General features: G+C 40.7%; 1 protein-coding gene across 3 annotated transcripts in view; it reads left to right on the plus strand.

The window, feature by feature from the left end:
- MAPRE2 (microtubule associated protein RP/EB family member 2) overlaps positions 1 to 15,340 on the plus strand; it is a 97,989-nt gene that overhangs the window by 15,384 nt on the left and 67,265 nt on the right. For all 3 annotated transcript variants that reach the window (XR_013773517.1, XM_079299424.1, XM_079299422.1), the window contains exon 2: positions 11,128 to 11,189. Coding sequence is in view for 1 of the 3 variants with exons in the window: in XM_079299422.1 (XP_079155548.1) it covers positions 11,128 to 11,189 (62 nt within the window). In the remaining 2 variants the exon portion in view is untranslated. The remainder of the gene's footprint in view (positions 1 to 11,127; positions 11,190 to 15,340) is intronic.

Here is a 15,340-nt window from a genome sequence, read left to right on the forward strand (position 1 = left end):
TTGGCTTGAACATCCTGTTTTCCTGCATGGAGTAGTAGGGAAAAGAACACACCACTTCAAACAAGAAAGGTTGTAAGCATCTCTACTGAATAAGGAAAGCAGGAGTGTCCCTGGGATTAAAAATACTGCACTTCCCTGGGTAGCATCATGTCACCTGGTTAAAGTTGGGACAAGTTCAGTTGTATTTTTCTTTACATGTCTTGTATGTCAAAATATATTGATAATTTTCATATTCTGGCAATTAAACTTCAGCATCAATTTGTCATCAAACAGGAGTAGGAAAGCTGATCCCTGACATGGTGTCTTGGATTCAGCAGTTTCTCACACCAACACGTCATGCTGAGGGAAAACAGAGCAACGCTGAAGTAAAATGATGTGCTTGTGCTCTCGACAGGCAAAAGGCATTTAGTTTGATAAGGTGCCAAACAGTGTCATTTGAGAGTGTTGTAAAGACTTCCAGCTGTCTTGTGTGTGCTAACTAACGATCTGGGTGACTTGGAATTTATCCCTGGGAGTATTTCACCAGAAGTGACCTTGCCTGATCTGGTGACTTCAAGCTCAAGTGCAGCTTGTGGCATTATCCTAGTAATATTTTTGACCAAGGCTGCATTTCTCTGAGCATCCTGCCCACTGCTGAAGGATGGACTGTGTTTCCACAGCCAGGCTCTCCTCTCAGCTCCCTCCCTGCTTGCTGCAGAGATGCTGCCCGGCTCTGTTGACTCATGTTGAGGTGTGGCATGTTTTGACCAGGAATGGAAGGGCGTAAGAGAGTTGCAGCAGAGTGCAGCAGGCTCTGAGATGGGCCCTGCAGGGAAATCAATCTGATGGGAAAACGTAGGTTGAATCCTGGATTTTTGCTACATGAGTCAATAAGCAATCTGACTACCAAAAAGGGAGAAAAAAAGGACTTACACCACCAGCATGTATAAAACTGTTCACTGGCTTGGGAGAGACAGACCTGCTTTCAGCTGGTGCTGGATGCTTCAGCTGCAGACACTATGCAGCTGCTCATTTGTTCCACAAGTTACTACCTTGATTCAACTTGGGCATGTTCAGTTCAGTAGTATCTTGTTATGGGGACTTTCAATAGCTGACTAATCTTGATGAAAACAGAAAGGCTTTGTTAAATGAGCTCATGACTGGGAAATAAGGACTGTGTGTTTTCACGAGTTTTATTGAGAGCCCCCCAAATGCATATTCACCTTTTGTACATACATTTCATATCCAGCACTCTTTACTAAAGCAGTCATTGCCTGGAAACATCTGATAGTTGCCATCTCAGGAGCCTTTGATGCAAAGAGTGTGAGGTTATGCAAGGCAGGAGATGTGCCACTTGTTCTTTCAGGCTCAGCTGAAGGACACTCTGGTCATTCCAAAGAAAAGCAGCTACTGGGAGCCTGCTGCTACATCAAGTGCCACAGTTTGAAGAGAGCTTATCTACAGCCTCAAGGGCAGATTGCCTGTGCCTGAGAGTTGTTATTCTGCACAGAATCTGCTGTACTGTCAGGTTTATGAGAGAAGGATACAAACAAAACCAAACCCTCCCAAACATCAAAACTGCCAATTTTGCTAATCTAAGCTAAAAGGCTTTGTCTTCTCAACGTGAAAAATTTGCTCTTGTATAAATCTATAAGGGAAATAGTGTGCATGTAATGCACAAATCAATCCAAAGTTGCTGTTTCTTCAATTAAATAATGACTTTTCTTGATTGGTTTGGCCCACAAACAAAAAACATAAGTAAGTGTCTGGGAAAGGCAGTGAGAGAAGTATCTACACTTAAATTGTGTATACTATTTAAATTAGTTTAGTGCTCTTCCAAATCAGTGCTTACACACAGTGTGCTGAAGGGAAAGCTTTACAGAGCAGAATGTTGTAGAAGTTTAAATTCAACCTGATACTGTAAAATAACTTAGAAACTTCCTAATTAGCTTTTTTTCTAATGAGTAAGTGATACATGTGCTCATGCTAGTGGGCTGGCCCACTGTGTTCTTGTCCACTGTGGCTCTTGTCTGCAGAACAACATGAAGAAACAAAAATTAATGTGAGCTTTGTACAGCAGCTTCTTGGAGGAAATATTGCAGCTCAATAATGCAGCCCAAACATTTCTGATATGGTAGAATTCAAATGTATGCTATCTTTTCAGAACAAAGCAACATTAACTTGAAGGGTTGAGGCTTAGCAGACCATCTTTGGAATCCACTCCCATAGGACTTGCTTTATTGTGTAGTATCATGGAGTATTTAAATAAGGTAATGAGCTGTCACTCTTATCTCACAGACTGGAATATTTTTCCTTCAACTTGAAGTTGAAGGAAAAATCTGATCACAAGCTGTGGTGAGATAGCAATGCTGTTGTTGAAGGAGTAAAGAGTATTTATAGAGTTTTCATATACAGTCCTGCCCTGAAGAACCCCTCCATGTCTTTAGTGAGTTTCCCTTAATGGGGAAACTTCCAGCTCTGCATACACTCTAGATCCCAAAAAAGCTCAGTTGGTTCTGTGCTCTCTCTGTCAAATATACGTGTTTGAAGTTTGAGCTCTAATTACTTGTGTGGAATCATTACAGCAACTCAAGTGTCCTCAAGCTTCAGTGTATTTTAGTTTTGCCATTTTAGAAGCAGGAGGTCCCCTCTTTGACAGGCCTTTTGCAAGTGCAAAAGTGGATCTTTACTTTGTGATCCTTACTGAGAATGTAGGTAGCTCTTGTATTTGTCAGTGAAGTTCTTCTCTTAGTGTTAAGAGGTACTGTACCTGGGTAGGGTGAGCAAATCAGCACTCACTGCCTTGAAACACAAATAAACACCAAGTTGTTTTTCTCTGCCTATTCCCCCAAGAGATCAAATCCTATCAAATCCCCAGATTTTGTTACCTGTGCCAAGCGCAGCAATCTCTCCAGCTTTCAGTCAAAATGTGTGGAAGAGTGTGAAGTGTTGATGGGCTGTTCCTCCACCTTGTCGATGAGGAAGGCTGAAGGATTGACTCAAGACACGAGATACTAAAGGGGATCTGCCCCTCAGCAGCTTGGAGAAGGTTTAAACATGCTCCATCAGATTCATGGTCACTGGGCTGTGACTATGTCACTGGGACACCCTGCCCTCCTTTCTCCTCTGATTAAGTACTATAAAAGTTTAACATGGTCCTTTCAGCAGAGATGGGAACACAGGGATCATTGTCACACTGTGGATCTATGGAAAAGTCACCCTTTCATTCCAGTGAGGAAAACTGGATGATTGGGTTTGATTAGATGAAAATGAGAGACTTTGGCTTTTGGTTTATGGGAACACCTGGGATGATCTGGGACACGCAGGACAAATGAGGTGAGGCTACACCCTTCAATATCCCATCAGCTGTCACATGAGCACCTTATCTAATTAGAGGTTCACAGGACATTTCTACAAACTATAACCTTAAAGCCTTCATAGGTTTGTACTGACATAATTGACTGCAGGTAATCCATCACACAAGATCACACAAGACAGGGTTCCAAGAACTCTTACCTGCTTCACCAGTAGTGTAAAGAGCAAAAGTTTAAGATTTGGATTTATACATTAAATATAACTTATTATAAATGTATTTATAAAATATATATTTAGGTTTCTAAGGACTAAAATAAAAATCAAGTTACAGGACTCAAGCTGCTTTAAGTATTGCCACAGGTACTGGAATCTGTCTTTATATCTTTGAGTCAGTCCCCTTTTTCTGTTCAGCATTTTAAGGCAGAGAAAGATGCAAGAATGTTAAAAGGGCTGAAATATCAGTTCATGCCCTAACTAGGGCTCTCTTGCCTGGGTAGGGCAACCAGGCAACAAGCAGCGTGCAGTGATGATACTTCCACATGGAATCACTGAATGATACTGGTTGAAAGAGATAATCTTGTCCACTCCTGTTCAAAGCTATCCCGAACAGATCCAGCTGCTCAGGAACTTGTTGAGCTCTGAATACCTCAAACATTCAGATTTTCCAGCCTCACTGGACCCAATGTTCAACCACTGTCATGATGAAAACACTTTTCCCAATGTGTAATCAGTTTTTTCCCTGTTGAAACTTGCCTGTTGCCTCTTGCTGTGTCTGTGTGCCTTTGAGAGGTTCCTGGCTGCATCTTCCCTAAACCCTCCCTGTGATTAGCTTAGGGCTTCACTCATACATCCCCCGCATACCTTAAACGTTCTGGTGTTCAGACAGGACAAACCCAGCTCTCTCAGCCTCTCCTGTATCACACACTCCATCTCCTCAGCTATCCTGGTGTGGTAGGCTGGGCTCCAGGGTGTCTGTCACTGGTTTGTGGCTCCCCAGCACACAGGAGCTGCACTTTGGCAAGCCCCCAGTACAGTAATTACTGCCCTGCATCTGCAAGCCTAGCCTGGTGTAGATGTGCCCTCCTTTTCTACAATGACATTCTGCTGAGCATTTTTCAATTTGTTGTCCACCAAGATCACTCACATCTTTTTTTTTTTTCTTTTTTTTTTTTTTTTTTCCCTGAATTTTGTCTCCAGCTAGCTGGCACCCAGCAAGGTCATTCCTCCCCTGGGGCAAGAATCTGCATACTTGCTTTCCAGACCTGCTGTCCTCACCTCTTTCCTGGTCTGATATATGCACAGCTAATGAATCTTGCTTTGGAGAACTTTTTTACTTTTTAAAGCAAGTTGCTGAATTTTGTAACTTAGCAAAGACCACCAGTTGCTAAGTTTAGACAATTTGTAGGCCATGTTGTCATAGTAAAGCACTAGGTTAAAACAGAGGGTTGGTAGGAGCTTTTAATTCCTTCTGTCAACCCACCTAAAGGATTTTTGCTGGATGTTCTCTGATGTGCTCAATTTTCTTTACTCACTGTAAAGAGAGATCTGAAAAACTAATCCTGCAATAGTGGGTTATCCAGCCCATTTCATCTCAGGCACCTGAAATGATCTACTTGCATTTTTTTCAGGCATAAGTTACTTTTTGAGTTAAAACATCTGTCTTTTAAACCAACTTGCTCTTCTAAATGTTTTCCTGGTGCTGAAGCTGGTACATTTTATATCCCTGGAGCAATTTTGAGTGTCCCCTAGACACTGCATAACACTCCTATGGAAGTTATCTTTGGGCACTTCCTACTGTGCTTGTTCAGCAGGCTTGTTTTCAAAGGATGTCAACTTGGGTAATTCAGCATATTATTATGCCATCAGGGCTCCTCATGTTAACTTTGGATTTTGTTCAGGTCAAAATACAAAGACAGGCTTCTTTTTTTTTTTTTTTTTTTTTAACTTTTGAATGTATAATTTAATGCTTTTGTGTTGAACCTTCTTTTTAATACTAAGTTGATGATTACTCTATAAGAACTAGCTACAAAATGAAGCCCACAATTGAGTATAGGAAATGGTAAATCTGGAAGCTGGTGGTGAGCTGACCTGGACCAGAGCAGCTGCTGCAAGCTGTCTTCCATGTGTCTCTTACTCCCTCCATATGGAACAGGGGAAAGCTGTGTGTTCTGCCTTAGCTCTGTGCATCCCCTAGTCTTTAGACTGTATCTGAGGAGTCTATGTCTACTTTCACAGCTTGATATTCCATCCCACTCAATGGAGTTATTCCCTATCCTCTTTCTGGCCAGCAATATCAGCCAGTGAGACAGATCCTGTCCATCCTGTCCTCTCACTGATGACATCCCAAGTGTTGATGGGGCCTTGCCATGTAAAAACCAAGAACTGTCCCAGATTTACTTTTCTAAATCTGGAAAAAAAAAAAAAAAAAAAAAAGTGTGGCGTTGAAATTAGATCCCTTTTTGCTTTTGCTTCAGAGTGGATGAGATTGAGTTCTAGCAAAACTGCAGGGCAGCCCAGAGACATGAATAAGGAGTAAACAGGGCTGGAATGCCTTAAGGCAATATTATTTCCAAATTCCTCATGGTGGGAAACCTTAGTCAGTGCTGGCTTTTCTTGCCTCACTATAAAACAAGCATCATCACAGCATAACTTTGTTTATAAGGACATATTAAAAAGAAATGTGTTAAATTATTCTAATGCATGAAGTTAAGCAGAAACCTGATGAACTCTAGTTATTTTTAAACTGAGTGGTTTTGGTAAGGTGATATAATGCCTACCAGAAAAAAACCCAAAAAACCATAATACGTGAGTACATACAGAAGGGCACCAGTAGCAAACTGCAGTCCAATGTGCAAACTGCAGACATGCACCACTCAAAATTGGTGGTTATTTTGGATGTAGAAGTCAACAGACACTGGCACTGACACTGCCAAGTGGGACAGACTTTTAGTTGTGTCACAGAAATTGAAGTGCAGACATCAGTGACTCTGAACTAAATCTTAAAGAAAAGGGTGCCTCAAATAATTGAAGGAAGATCATTTTCTCCAAATGGAGTGAAGTTTTTTTTGAGATAAGTGAGATGTGGCAGCCTGCTTGTAGAAGCAAAGAATGATAAATACACAGTCTCATCTGGTCATCCTATTAGGTCTGCCACCTACTGCTGGATATACTGGTTTGGCATTGCTTGTCATGCAGAAAAAAAGGGTTTGCCAAATCTGTCACACTAGCTAAATAAAATCACTCAAACTGAGCTCTGTTACACCCTTTCCAGTTGGAAGATAATTACTGCATCTCAGTGTTTCTGAGCAGGAAGCAGTGAAGGTATTTATTAACAGGTGGAGGACATGTAGGCTGTTGCAAAAATGAAGGTGTCACACTGCAGTTGGCTGGAGCTTTGAAAACCCAGCAGTGTCTGCAAGTCACTTGGATCATGGAAATTCCCCTTTACAAGAAGTTGAGGGGGGGCAGCAGAAACTACACAAATTGGTTTACTGCTCTATAGGAAGAAAAAGTCTTCCCAAACTGAGAAAAGGATGAATACTCTTCCTACAAAGCTGCTAAATAGGACATGCTTGGATTTACTTTGTATGTAAATTACCAAAAAAAGTTTGTTTGCTTTGTAAATGAAAGGGAGGGAACAGAATCTTATAAGAAATCTCTAGGACCTTTTTTGTGCCAGTAGATGACTTGAAATCAGAGCACTGGACAGAAGCAGAACCTCTGGGACTAATCCCGGGATGGGAAGAGTAAAAGAGGTGAGAAATACTCGATATCAGCATCTCACATCTTCTGGGACTGCCTTCCTGGTGAAGCACTCTGGGTCAGACAAGGTTTCTTGTCGTTTTGAAGCTGGAGATAGTATTAAACTCAGCTCTTTCTTGGCTTCTTTGCTTTGGGTCTTTGCCTTTTTGCCTTTCCTGCAGTGCTGCAGAGCTGAGCCCTGAGTAGATGCAGAGGAATTACTCAGGAACAGCACAGGGCTGGGCTGTTAGTTACCAGCAAGTTGAGAAATCTGCCAAACTGTGAAGTAGATGGGGGTTTTTGTTTTGGTTTTTGTGATTCATGCACAGCTCATAAAAACAGTCGTTCTATCCTTTGACACTGGAAGCCGTAAAATTAATGTTTCTGTTCATCTTTTCAACAGAAAAGCATATGTAAATAGTGATATACATGGTTTTCTGATTTACACTCCGAGTTTGTCCATTCCTGTAATTTGTCAAGCTATTCTCCACTCAGTAAATGCCTGGATAGCAGCCACATGGGGTTGCTTGAATTCTTTCAGTTGCTAAAAATAAGTTGGTTTTGAAGTTTTTTTCTGTAACTACTGAGGATATTTGAGGCAATAATCAGTGACTGTCAGCCTATATTACAAATTGTTTTCATGCAACATTGCATTTCCAGTCTTTGGCAGGGGGAAGAAAACAGATCTCTGCAGTATGGAAGAAAGCATCCAGTACACAGAGAGACAGTAGCAGAAGACAGGGCTCAGTGCCCACAGGGGAAATGCAGTTTCTAGAGACAATAAACTAGAAGGCATTTGATTTAATTCACCTTAATTACATTCTGACCTAGCTTTTCTTCCTTGGTCCTTCAAACTAACAACTATGGGTACTACTTTTCATATTTCGATTTTAGGATTTACTTCTGGATGCTGTTGTTCCTTGTTCACTACAGATTCTCTGATGTACTTTCTCCTTCCATTTAGTTGCTTTGCTTTCTACTTGTGTTCTCATATCCCTCTTTCCCAATTCTTGTTTTGTTTGGGGTGTTGGTGTTTTTTTGATTTGGCACTTTTTTTGGCCAATATTCATTTCAATTAAATTCAATACCTCCACCAACACTCATTAGTATCAGCCAGGATATGTAACCCAGCAGCATTTGAAAAAGTGACAAGTGTGGGCTACAGAGCCACGTACCCTGCTGGTGAAGGAAGAGAGGGGACCCCTGAGGGACTCTGTGTTCCACTAATCCAACCCTCCCACCTGGGTTTCACTTCCCCACTGCAGCTGTAGCAGGATGAAAAACATGGGACTGGGAGAACTGAATGCACTATGTGAACAGTCATTGGTTACTAATTAAAGATACTCAGTTATATTAATAATGGTTAAACTCAAAAGCATTTTATGATAAACATTGGTCTTTTTCCCCCCACTGTAATTCCTTCATCAGGGAAATGGATAGTCTAATATAGGGAACTTGCTGCTATGGGTAACTTTACACATAGCTGCAAATATTTGCATTATTTGATTGTTTTGAAATATTTGATTAAAATCATAAATTTCTTCCTTAAATTATAATTTTAAAAAAGCATAATTGTATATTTCTGTTTTACAATATAGGACTTTTTGAAACTACTCTTTAAATTGCTCATAATTTTTTTTTTTTCTGTATCTTAAGGTCTTTTCCATTTTCCTGGTCTTCTACATCTTCATCCTCTTGCATTTTATCCCTTTTTTCTATGTTTTTCAGTGTGGAAGAAATAATTTCTTTAGGTTTATTGATAAGTGACTTTTTTAGGAGATGGGAAACTACTTTAAAATCAGTTCAGCCTGTGTGTGTTGTGGAGTTCTGAGGAACTGAATTTTGCTTGCTGGCTTTTGTAGAGTGGTGATGTGATACCAGTGTTTGCAGGTAAGAGCAGTGCGTGGCCTGCCATGAAGTAAAAGGACATGGCATCCTTTTCTCCTTGTTTTCATGGCACATTTTTATGCTCCACCCTTTCAAAGGAGACTCCAGCTCTCCATCCTTACCTTCCTCACACCCATTGAGTAGGACTTCTACTGCATTCCTTTGTCCACCTAAACTAAATTCCACCCTAATGATCTGGTGTTTCCTACCACTCCCTCGCCTGGTTCTGCCGTGGCATCTGGAGCCAGCAGGACGGGTTAAGGTGCTGGCATGGCTTAGGGAGCAGGTGGAGACCTGGCAGTGCTGCTGCACACAGCAGCAAGTGCCAATTATCTCACCTGGCCACAGCGATTGCACTGCTCCCTGCAGCTCAGCTGAGTACCTGTTTGCAGGCAAAAAGGCAGGAGCTGCTGCTGAGATGTACCTCTTCAGCAGAATCAGCTTCCAAGTTTTAGGAACCTGTGCTATGAGGATTTTTTTGTTTGAGACAATACAAATGAAGTTCATCATCGTGGTGTTATTCAAATCCCTCTCAATCTGAGGTCTACACACTTAAGACAATTAAGTAGTTACCTTTGTCTTCAATATGCCACAAATATCACACTCTTAAGAAAATGCGGTATGGAAAATATTCCATGAGTAAATGAAGTGCCATATTTCTAACAGGAACACTATGTATCTCACTGCTGCTGCCTGTTAGAAGTTCTGGTCAACACCTCCTGGTGAGGGATGTCTCCTAACCATTGTCTCAACTTGTAAGGATGGGACACTCTTGTTGGAGTAGTGCTGTCAGATCCCAGCTTAACTTCAGAGGGGCACTATTTGGGCAAAAGCCAATATATCATGGATTTGCTGTTCCTTTGCCAATAGGATGCCTGAGGTTTGTCAGCTGTGTTGGAATCACTTCCCATATTAAACAAATGGAGGAAAAAGAGTACATTGAAAAAGCAAAGCTTAAGAGGCTTGGAGAGATTCAAAGAAATGAAACAATAACATGTTTAATAGCTAATTCCCATACTGGTTTGGCTTTAAGGTAGCTTCAGCCTTCCAGTTTGCTAGCAGCCTTCCTAAATTCTCTGCCAGAATGAGTCACAGCTTCTGGAGCTGAGATCCAGTCCTTTAGACAAGTCATCTTTAAAGGTCTGTTTACCTTTTCCAGATGGTAGTGAATTGTAGTGAGAATTGCCTAATGTTTTCCTCCTCTTAAAACAGGGGTTTTGTTGAATATAGATTTACCTGTGGGAGCTTCTTACATACCTTGGTCCTTGATGCAGTCCAAGTACTCCTGGGATCCTATTTGGTGTAGTTTTGTGCTGTTATGCAGAGATAGATGTCTTTGGAATACTCCTCCCTGCTGGGCTGTCTCAACTAGTTGACTAGGAATGCAAAACAAGCAATAACCAGAGCTCTGGTCTGACTGTAAACCATTATTTACCTGCTAGCAATGATATTTCCTGCTGACTGAGGAGTCAAATTAAGAAACTTAGCCACATAACCATAGTATGTAATCCAGAGCACAAACTGAAGCCCATATATGACTGCTCCATCTTATGTTTCTGTAATGTACCACTTGAGACAATGGATGTGAGGACAAATTTAGCATTCATAGGCAATTCCCTCCAGGAACACAGAAGGGAATAGGCCTTAATGTGGCTGCTACAAGGGGGCAGGACCATGATTTCATTGTTAAGTGAGACACTTCAAAGGACTGCCAGCGTTTTTGTGCTGTATTGGCAAAAACACAGGCTTTCCTGGATTACAGTTGCTGTGCTTCTCAATGGCAGATTTTTTTTTCCCTCTGAAAAGCTGTTCAGGCAAGTGCAGCAAGGCTCCAGTTGCATGACACTACAGTCATAACTCATTGCCTGTGCTTGGAAGAAGCCTGGTTGGATGAAGAAAGACCAGTGTGCCTGGAAATCATGAATAAACTCTAAATGCAGCACTGCATAAGGGAGCACATAGAACTGCTACTATATTGGGGAGCATCTGATTGTTGTGCAGATGTGTTAGACACTGAGCCATTGTGAACACAGCTGAATTAGGGCATTGTAATGATGGATTTCTCATTTCAATTTTCAGCATACGACTATTGCATCACTGCTCAACCAATGCAGACAAAGACCATCCAGTGAATCTTTTTTTTTTTTTTTTTTTTTAACCCTTCTATTTGGTAGTTGAACTAAAGGCTTCATGTTTTCTTTTCAGTGCCAAATTGCTGCAAGGAACAATTCAAGCCGGCAACCAGGGAAAGTGTTTGGATGCTCAAAGTAAGTATATTTGTGCATTTGTGGTTTTTTTACCCAAGAACTTGTGTTTGATGTCTGTAAGGCAGTAGCTAGATAAGTTTGCTATCAATAACAAGTGATATTGTTTTCCATCATCTTTGACTATGTAATAGCTGTGAAACAAAATTGATTAAAGCTAAATGAGAAACCATAAACATCTTATAATAAATAATTTTATAATAAATATAATTAGTAATTTGGTTGTTTTGGTTTTTTTACTGGATAAGAAGGAAATGGTGGCAGAAAGGAATTTAAAATAATTTTAAAAAATAGAGGTGGACAATGAATCTGACTTCTCCCTTCTGCATGGGAGATCTGAGAAATTGTATCCTTCCTTGCTTTTGTTGTGTTAAATGTTAGCTCTTCTGCACTTTATTAGTGCTGCTATCATAATGTTAAGTGAAAAAAGAGCAACTTACATGAAGCATAAGTATGGAGATACTAATTAATGCCACATAGAATTTATAAGGTGCTGTCCCTTTTTAAAATCCCCAGCTATGGGAGTTTAACTTCAAGCATCCAGTCTCAATCTTGGCGTCTGTGAAATCTGCTCAGGAAGTCACCTGGGGAAAGAGGAAGGACCAGTGATATCAGACAGGAGGCCCACAAGGTGGCAATGTTTAGAAAGCCTTCAGAAGGGATGTGCCCTGAACAGATCCTGCTTCCTGCCATCACTTGCTGCCCTTGTGCTATTTCTGCTGCATCAGTGATGTTAAACAAAAACTTCCAGTACTGTCAAAATGGAGAGTAGGATACCTGATACTAAACCTTTTTTTTTGAGCAGGTTCACCATTGGCAGTGCTCACCATGCTCTGCTGGATGCCATTCCTGCCTTTTCCCTTGGAAGGAATGTGCTGCAGCATTAGTGGTTTGCAATAGCCTGGGGTTTCTTTATGCATAGTTAGTAGTAAACATATTCAGGGTGTTGGAATGTTGTTCAGGCTGTGTAATGAAGAACTTTAGTTTTCAAAACATACTGCTGCATTTTTGCTAATGCTTGCAAGGCTGTTACAATGCCAAAATAAATGCTAACTTTGGAGGCAGGATGCAGCTTAGTTTGCAGTGCTACTTTGTGCTTCACAGCTAAAAGTGAAAAGCTTGCTTTGCTGTGAAACTGGGGAGTTGTTCCAGGTTATGTAATGCCCTGCAAAAAAAAAAAAAAAAAAAAAAAAATTAAAAAGAAGAAAACTAAAATGTTTGCAGAAAGATTTCTCTAGATGTCTGATAGGCATGGGAAATTATGAAGAATAAGTTCTAAATACAAGAATTGCCACCAGCAATTTTTCACCAGCGCAGACATAGGTGAGTAGGAGAGGGACAGTTAAACAAGGAGCCACATAGTCCAGATTCCTCAGACTGCAAGACTAATTTCAACAGCAATTAGCAGCCATGCAGGGCTCAAGTGTACTTGTAGATTCTCAGGACAATCAGCCCATAATCTAGTCAGAAGAGGCTCATGTGCCCCAAGGATGAAACAATAAATCTAGACTACAGGAGGCATCTCAGAGCAAGAACTAGGAAATTGTGATGTTCTCCCCCACGGATGCAGCCCTTCCTAGGAGGGTGTTGCAGATGGAAGTGCAGCAGGACAGTGCCCTGTGCTGAGCCATGGAGGTTTCATCTGTTGCTGTCTGCTCTGGCACAGAGCAGAGGCTGCTCCTCGAAGCTGAGCTTTGTCACTGCAGTTATACTGGCATTGTCACAAGCACTTGGAAACAACAGGAAATCTGAAGACAACTGTGAGCATGGAGATAGTACACAGCCACCAAGTGGACATTTATAAAAGCAGACTGCATCCTACCTGTCCAACAGAAACTTATCTGACGTGTGCAGATTTCCTGCACCGTGTAACCCTTTCTGTGAAGCAACAGGCAGTTTTCCAGTGTATTCCCAAAGGATTGCTGCTCACTGTCCAGCCTTTCCTTTTCAAATCCTTTAGTCCCTATGGCCTATTATATATCCAAATGAAGATCTAGTTATCAGCCTTCTAATACCAGAGATTTATTACACTGCTGCAGAATTAGCTGAGCTATTACAATTCCAAATCTATGTAACATGCTACTATATTCTAGTCTTTGCCCAGGAAACCTTCTGGTCAGGTTTCAGTGGCTTTGAGCCTGACAAATGTGTGTATTTTTTCATGGAGTTAAGTTATATGGACAACAACATGAAGGATTGATATTGGAATATTCAAGGAATTTTACAGTTCTATTAGGTGCTCTCATGTGCAACATGCAGATAAGGAGCTTTTTGGCAGTAGCAATTTCTTAATTGATGCGTTATCACCAAAACAATTACAATACTTCCTAACATCAGAAAGCAAGGCTGGTTTCTACTGGAACATTACCTCAGGAATTGCTTGTTAGATTTCAGTTATTTTGAGATGGGGAAGGAAAAAAAATACATTAAAAGTGTGTGCATATATATATATCTAAATATCTACATGTGTATATAAAATATGTTTAGATTATGAACTATCATTCATTAAATGTTCAGGGGAGATCTGAGTAAAGGCCCAGGTGAGCTTTTTTTCTTCCCTGCAGATACAAATATTATCTGGTTGTTCATGATACAGATGCATGTACTTAACCCAAACCAAGCAGACTAAATTATTGCTTTCTCTCGCTCCTTTCTCTTTAACTCCCAGCACCAGCACTGGTGCAGAATAAACACTGTTTCTAGATGAGGGCACTTTGTTTCCCACTCAGTTCCTTGCTACTTGTTTCTCCCAATTGGTTTCAGTCAAAAGACTGAAGAAGTGTGGAATTGGTGAACTTTTGGGCTGAGCAGAGTGCTTTTAAAGCATGTTCATTCTGTGGAAACACCATAAAGTCCCCCAAAATACAGTAAAGGACATCTGTTGAGGACTCAGTCCTGCAGAGAACACAGATGCTTTATGGATCCAACATGAGAAAACCAGAGTCCTAAAGCCTGAACCTGAGGGAGCAAAGTTAACCAAATGGAATGTTTGTTTATAGCTGTGCACTCACCAGCCCATTTCCCTTCTTAACTTAGGAATTGGGTAGCTTGGATAGCCTTTTATGGTGCTGTCTGAAGATATTCTGAACTTTGGGGTGATATTTATTTTTCCAGTACCCAATACCAAAAATTATCCCACAGGAGCTCAGCGAAGCAGCTGATGATTCATCAGGAATGTAACTTTGCTTTTCAAAAAGATAACGTGTGGTTTTGTTCAGACTTAATGAGATCCTTTCCAACACAGAAGCTGTCAACAGCCCTGACATACATTTACAGTTACAAAAAAAACATACCCTTGTGGTTGAGGTTTTTATTACATAGAAACCTAATTTTCTACTGTAAGAAGGAAAAGACACTTTTCTTGCAACTAGTAGCTTTGGTACTCAAAGTATTAGAAGCCTATTACTATTATTATTATTTTATACACAATGTGGCTGTTCAGAAATTAGAAAATGGTGCCGCTTAATGCCAGGACTGCTGAAACCATGATAATATAATATATATATACATAAAGATACCCTTGTTTCTAGTCATCTTTTATTGCCTTCTGCACCTTGCCTATCAATGGTACTTCATTCATAAGCTGGAGAATGTTCATTACCGGATGATTCAAGTAATGATTTGAGTTTTGCTTCAGCAGAAAAAGAAACCATAAAATTTGAGACTTTGGAAAATATTAATCCTTGTCAGATATATCAAGTATTTATGCATGTAGATACTGTAAAAATAACTGTGCAATTTTTCAAAGCAGTTTCTAGATTTTATAAAAATAATCTTTCATATGCCCCTGTGCTGTGGTCTGGTAGGCACTGGGGAGCTTTCCTGGCCTCTCTTATGCTGCTGCTGAAGCTGCATCTGCACAGCAGGCATTGGGATACTGAGCTGTGGTGCTCAGGGCCTCCAGCAGCACAGTAAAATCCAGAGGTGGACAGGCTCCAAGTATCAGCATTTTTTAATATTTCTCTGCAATCAGTGGAGTTGGAAACTTTGGTTTTCATTAGTTGACTGCTTGGATTCTTATACAGTTGAGTTGCTCCATGATCTGCAGCTTGCAGAAAATCACCTTATGTACTGAGTCAGAGTAAAGTGGGAGTCACTGGCAGTGCACAGCACACTAATGAGGTTGGGTGGAAGCTACACTAGTTGTTCTTACA

The sequence above is a fragment of the Erithacus rubecula genome, assembly GCF_903797595.1.
Source record: "Erithacus rubecula genome assembly, chromosome: 3".
Taxonomy (NCBI): Eukaryota; Metazoa; Chordata; class Aves; order Passeriformes; family Muscicapidae; genus Erithacus; species Erithacus rubecula.